The 6,956-nt window shown below is 36.0% G+C and overlaps 1 protein-coding gene across 1 annotated transcript; it reads left to right on the forward strand.

Moving 5' to 3' along the window:
* Nucleotides 1-1,555: 1,555 nt before the first annotated feature.
* LOC139735137 (macrophage migration inhibitory factor-like) lies at nucleotides 1,556-3,602 on the forward strand. Its single transcript, XM_071645903.1, has 3 exons — nucleotides 1,556-1,663; nucleotides 2,287-2,456; nucleotides 3,533-3,602. Exons 1-3 carry the CDS (start codon nucleotides 1,556-1,558, stop codon nucleotides 3,600-3,602), a joined length of 348 nt encoding a protein of 115 aa, XP_071502004.1.
* Nucleotides 3,603-6,956: the final 3,354 nt, after the last annotated feature.

Consider the following 6,956-nt stretch of genomic DNA (forward strand, 5'->3'; position numbering starts at 1 on the left):
CTGCTTCATATTATTGCTATAGCCCGTCCCTTCCACAGTTCTCAGAGAGCCTTTAATGTTTCCAAACAAAATTCATTTTGGCCATTGACAAAGAACGGACAGGCTGCGGGTGATCGGCCTGTGCGTGAGCAGTCAAGTTATGAAAATTCCATTTGAGGCATTTTAAACCATGCTCCAAGTCTAGTTCAACAACAGTCACATTTCGTTTATCGTCTGGTTACAAAAGGGTATTTTCGACGAGATTGTTTTGGTGCTCATGAAATTGATATCCATTACAACACATTGCTTTACGTTTAATTTCATGTCATCATTTTCTGGTCCAATCATCTACACGTGGTTCATTTACAGCTCTTTTAATGCTGTAGTTGAGGGCGCTATAACTGGCGTCATTGATCACACAGGAAAATAATATGATTGGACCGTAGAGATTTACGGTCTGGACCCAGCAAAAATCCTTTTGGCGTTTCCGCCGAAACTTTCAACCAGTCAGAAAACGTGGATACTTTCTAATAACACACTGCAGAGAGAGAGAGAGAGAGAGAGAGAGAGCTCTAGATGCACGTGACGACTGCTGGTGGGGCTGTCATTTTATTCAAAGCATCCTTGTGCAGTTATCACAATGTCGCGTTTACTTTAATTAAACGCTTTACTGAAAACCACAGCTGCCAGCTAAATGCCACAGTTTTAGTTTAGAGGTAAAAATTAAAGTATTGATAACACATACCACATAACAATCAGAAGTAACGATGTATGGAGAAACAGGGGTACGTGGCAACACAGTGACTGAGAAAAATATCAGACAAAAAAAACCAACAACAAGAAGAAAGAAACAAAACACACATCCCAATCAACAAACAAGTCATATAATACAAATGTTATACATGCGACGGAATAATATATCATTCTTATCGTCTCAAAAACGTATGTCTAACATATACGTGTTACCAGTTGTAATCTGGATTGTTTTGGCAGTGCTCACTTAATGATTTTATTTCTATCCTTCCGCTAGTGTCAATGGTGTTGTGAAATTCTGGGCTCGACTTCCGATGTGTGACAAATTAAAATGTATTTCAGGGCTTGTTAGACATTTTTGCTTGTCATTAGTTGGTCATGGTCAAATCCTTAGCGCTCTACAATCAGAAACGAGCGAGTTGATATTAAGCGAAATCATATTTGTATACTGCAACATGTCTAACAACCGGGTGCTGATAAATTATATGAGGAATTTTCGCTACAGTCGTTTGTTTGCAATGTCTCGTCAAAGAAGGAGGGTAAAATAATAGACTTTGCTCCATTTGAAGCACCGGAATTACCACCTTTAGATAAGACAAGTGGTTTTATTGTATTCCACGCAGAGATGACAAAGCTAAAGCTTGCCACATTCAAAAAGGCGTGAGGTATTAAAAGTTTTATTATTAAGTTCACATGTTGGTCGACAACCATCACGACAATACATGAAGGTCTCACACAGTTCTCAACCATAATTCAGTTCTGTCGTCTCTTTCACAAACTGAATTAATTTTCACGTGTTCTGGATCGTCTCTTCGGCCTAAAAATGCCTCTTTTACAGGTTTTTACCAACGTCAAGGGTTCTGACATCCCCAGTGATTTCCTGTCGGGCATGTCCACGATGTTCCAGAAAGCTATTGGAAAGCCAATGCAGGTAATGTTTCCTGTGAGTTTATTTTCCCAGTGGGAATTAGGGGGGGGGGGGGGGGCGGGGGCTAAGATTAACACTAATATTTTGAAAACGGGCTCTATTTTTATATTCTATATTTATTCTTCGTAACTAGAAAGCTAAGTTCTCATTGAAGGGGAAAAACTGTTGGCAAGGATTGGTTTCCTATACAGCTGTTAACTGATTCTTTGTAAAATACTAGGAGAGGAATATCAGGAAGAAATATGCTTATTATAGACAATAAACTGACAGTCCGTAAAATACAAAGTGTCAGTTTCAGTCTTCAGTTTCTGTTCAGATAAAACGTTAATAGCATTCACTTTATAATCTATGTACAGTCGAAGATGCCTTTCGTGATGTTGGAAAAGAAACTACTTTCCAAAGACAATAGATGAGAGCTATTCGGTGAACAATGTCATTGGTAGTCTGAGCTGAATCCAGACATCTTCTTCTGATACTTTTTCTCTGAAATACTCGTATTATGATGAGGTGAACAAGATATTTCCATCATTTTATTCTTGCTCACACTGGTCTTTCCCATGCTCAGTACAGAATATGCCATTAACATGCGAGCACTAAATGGTGGTTGGTATTTTCTTCCGATACAGTACATAGAGGTCCACCTGGTTCCGAACCAGATGATGATGTTCGGAGGGTCCGACGCTCCCTGTGCCTACGCCAACCTGATTTGTATTGGAAAGCTCGGTAAGGAGGAGAACAAGCTCCTGACGCAGGCCGTATCAGCTGAACTAGCGAAAATTGGCATCAAGGCAGACCGGTAAGTAACATATTTTTGAAAGCTTGTCATAATTTTCCCTTGCGATGTGTAGCCACTCTCCAAACTTTCGCCAGTCTTAGTTTCATATGCGGAAATCAATTGGCTTGACCGTTGTTCCTTGCAGTTTACCATCAGACACATCATGCAATGAAAAGCATGGTCGTAATAGGCCAACTGTGATCTATTTATCCATGGGGTTTGTAAGAAGGCTTTCTATCATTCCGCAGATATTAGAAAAAAACGACCATTATGAAGCGTTTTAATGCAAATATTTCTACACAATGTGTATCATGTTTATATTTTAAAAACATGTTCTTACATGCATATAGAGAGAGGGAAATGGGGTTATGGAGAGGACTGACCAATGGAAGGCAACTAAAAGCTCTCGACTCCTTGTGTAGCACAAAAGCATTGAGCTATAATTCATTTTGTCGTACCCTTTACCCAGAAATATGCATAACAAAACTTAAACTTATTTCTTTTTAAAGGGAAGGTACAGTATTGGTGGAGATGAGAATTGGGCTTTTAACTTTTTCTGAGATACCAAGAAAACACTTATGAAATAGTACAGAGCATACCATTTTAAGAGGAGTTCAAAGATTATTTGATGAAAATCGGATTTGGAATGACTGAAACATCCAAAAACAAAGTAAAACAAAGAGATCGTATTAAAGTGTGGGTCCCACACTCTAATCGCTCTTTTTTGGATATCTCAGCCAATTATCTCATAGAATTATATGCTCTTCCATATTCATAAGGGGTTTCTCATTATCTCACCACAAAATTTTAGAAACCTGAAATCAGGTCTCAACCAAAACTACACAATCCCTTTAAGTACAGTGTCTAAGTGGTTTGTAAAAAAACCAAATCAACAACACAAAACAAAGACCACCTTCAACAGGCATCGTGATATTCTGAATGAAACCGGCATCATAATATTCTGAATCGAATCAAATCCTCAAATCTAATCAAATCAGATTAAATCAAATCAAATCAAATCAAATCGAATCGAATCGAATCGAATCAATCCACACAAGATTATTCTTCAATGTCATTTTCCTGTTTGTTTGCACCAGGATGTATCTAGTCTTCAGAGACCTGGAACCTCAAAACTGCGGATATAACAACACTGTATTTACGTCCTAAAATGTGACGCTGACCAAACTCATCGCTGGACCTTCATCTGCATTTGATGGAAAAATGCAATTCTGAAACAATTTAGAAAACACTGTAAAACAGTTGTGAAAGACCAAATCACCTTTTATTGTTAGTGAAAGCTGTAAAATGTTGTCTGCCGAAAACTCACGAATCAGAATTCAGATTCAGCAGGGATCCAATCTGACTTGAACTTTACGAGACCATATGATTACGTGTCATTCAGATAAATCTGACAGTGTCGACCATGCTACAAATTTCCATTAGGCCCTATGACTTATTCCTGATCTATTAGACAATTTTCATTGCAGTGGTTGTACTGGTTAGCTTTCTTGTATGGCGAACTAAGGATTTAGTAAGTTTTTTTTTTTTAAACACCTTAAGTTATTTTAGTGTATGAAACAAAGTTCGCAATTACTTTAATCAATTATCTACAAGCAACTGCAGTAAAAACAAATATACTTGTCTCATAAGATAATTTTGCTCAACGAATAGCAAAAAGATTTCATCATTATAAGTACGTAATAATACCTTGTGGTAATTGAAGAATATATTTTTTGCAAAATGTTTTACGACTATCATGTTTTCATGTCTGTAACTATCATTCTTCAGCTGATGAGCAGGCAAGAAGCAAAACACAATTTTTCAGACTTGTTATCCTACGTGGATTTAGAGCAACTTATATCGTAGCTACCGAAAGACTTTTAGTGCTACAGATTTACCTGTAACTTGTTTTTGTTTTTTCTTCTATTTTTCTGAAACGTGAGAAGGATCCCATCTGCGTATGATACATAATGTCTTTATGTCTCTGTCTTTTTATGTCCCAGGATATACTATTGATGTACTTTTTTCAAAGATGATAAAGAACTGTCTGTTCGTATCCTTTGGGATTTTCAAAGTCTGAAGAAGTATAAAATCAACGATACTACATAATAATCTCAAACTAAACAATCTTGATGTTTCCTTTATCATTCATGGAAGTAATCGTTCCTTGTATCAGACAACAAGCAATAACAATGAAACAATTGAGTCGATATGAAAATGATATGGACCTTAAAAGAAATTCGGTTCAGCTTAAAATGCTCAATATCTAGACAGTTTTGACCTTTCGAGTACAGTGCCGGAAAATGACTTACACGTTTTTCATATACGTTGCAGATGCGTTTTAATGTGTTTCTTTGTCAAGTGTAAGCGTAAGATAATAGTAAACTTTAATTCGCAAGCCATCAGGGGATATTCACTGATCTGTAAACCGATGGTAATGCATAGTAGTTTGATACTGTGTCATAAAAGTAGAGTGTGGATACGTGCATGATATCTGTATGTATATAATGATATATATATATATATATATATATATATATATATACACTGATTACACTGTGTATGTATATGTATTTCAATTCATTTCAATACATTTATTTCATTCTCATTTTTCTTCCAATAAAACATAACACAAAGTAAATCAGGAATTCTATCATAAGCATCATTACATATATTACTATGTACGACAAATAAGCGATAGTCAACAAACTAATAAAGATAAATTATGTATACATACCGAAAAATACAAACTTATGTTTACAGGGGAATATATTATATATGTATATATATTATATATATATATATATATATATATATATATATATATATATATATATCATATATCATATATATTCCCCTCATATATTTATATAAGAAGGAATTACTCCCCCTTATAATGACAATGGCATACCTTTTGAATGAATAGGTTTTGAGAAAATTACGTTTGCAGGGATATTTCTACACATTCTTATTGACTAACTTCGGTCTGAAAATGAGAGCAGACTTATAAAATGCAATATAGATATCAACTGTAGGCCTACATATTTCTTGCTCCATCTTTATAATGTACTCACTCAACCACAACATAGCGACTCAGCACTGAAACATACACTATACTACAGCATGTTTCTCAGACTCCTAAAAATCACTCTTATGACTTGAAAAGTGATCATTATGTTGTCTTTGTGCTCACTCATACATGACTCAGCAGATCACTGATTATCACACAGAAGTTAGTCAAATGAATGAATATCTCTACCAAGGTATCTTGTATGACGTGTGTTTGTTTGTGTGTGTGTGTGTGTGTGTGTGTGTGTGTGTGGGAGGAGGTTGCGTGCGCGCGCGCGTGTGTATATTCATAGATATATATACCATTTTGATCCGTGTTTGATTGTGTTTCTATGTGTGCATGTCGTTATTCAACACTTTGTACAGGTTTACTACTATGTACTACCTTAAAGTTTGTAAAAAGAAAGATAAAGATCATCGACAATCATTCAAACGATGCAGTAAAAATGGTGATTAATGCTAAGTATAAAAATAATGCAATAATTGTTAGTAGAATGGAAGATGTTCATCATCGTGGTAGAAACTGAAGGAAATAAAGCTGATCTTTTTGTCCCACGAAGCAAGGTAAACACGAAAGAATGAATGCGACGTTTCGGTCGCGAAATCTGCTAGCCTTCGTCTGGCTACTTTGCCAGACGAAGGCTAGCAGAGTTCGTTCCTGTTTGAAACATCGTATTCATTCTTTCGTGTTTACCTCACTTCGTGGGACAAAAGATCAGCTTTATTTCCTTCATGATTGTTTGTGCTCTCTAATAGCAACATGAATCTTGCTTCCTTCTGAATATCTACAAACAGTCTCAAAACTTTATCAAAAGAGGAAAATATAACCAGTATATATTGCTCTTCGTCTCATTTGGCCGCATTACCTCTATCCAAGAAAAAGGAGATGGACAATAATTCATTATAATCAAATTTTTGAAGCCCTGAAGGAGAATGGTATAAGAGTCTTTGCGATTCCCTTCTTGTATTTGCTAAAATGTCTATAATCTATTGTATATTCATTGTATTTATTGCTTCAATAAATGCAGGAAAAGCAGAGCAGCCAAAATACCAACAGAGCACAGTTACACAGAAACACACACAACACTGCCTCAAAAACAAATACATCAAATGTCATTTAATACACGGTATTGTAGATATATACACCATAGAGGAAAGTGATAGATTCACAGAAATCTTGCAACTACTGCTATATGTCTTCTGCCCATTTATTGTTTACAGGACAATCGACCATTTCAATTTTCTCCAGCATGCTCGATGTATGGCGAATTGAACCAAACTTTTAAACCGTTCCGGCCTACACAAGAGCTAGGTGGATGTTAATGAAATTCTACAGGTCTCTCAGTTACACTGACACACGCACCTAAACAATCAGACAAAGAAATTAGATTGATTAGACAAGCCTGAGATTAGATGAGTTGTAAATTAAGCGATGTCACGCTTACTTGTGTA

Source organism: Diadema antillarum, unplaced genomic scaffold (assembly GCF_040938485.1).
Source record: "Diadema antillarum isolate AM-2024a unplaced genomic scaffold, OU_Dant_1.0 seq00000565_RagTag, whole genome shotgun sequence".
NCBI classification, from domain to species: domain Eukaryota; kingdom Metazoa; phylum Echinodermata; class Echinoidea; order Diadematoida; family Diadematidae; genus Diadema; species Diadema antillarum.

Bases quoted from the DNA above. Each gene is read 5' to 3' on its own strand.
- LOC139735137 (XM_071645903.1), top strand. From the start codon at position 1,556: ATGCCTCTTTTACAGGTTTTTACCAACGTCAAGGGTTCTGACATCCCC. The intron at 1,664-2,286 runs GTAATGTTTCCT...CTTCCGATACAG, and splicing joins CTATTGGAAAGCCAATGCAG to TACATAGAGGTCCACCTGGT. The intron at 2,457-3,532 runs GTAAGTAACATA...TGTTTGCACCAG, and splicing joins ATTGGCATCAAGGCAGACCG to GATGTATCTAGTCTTCAGAG.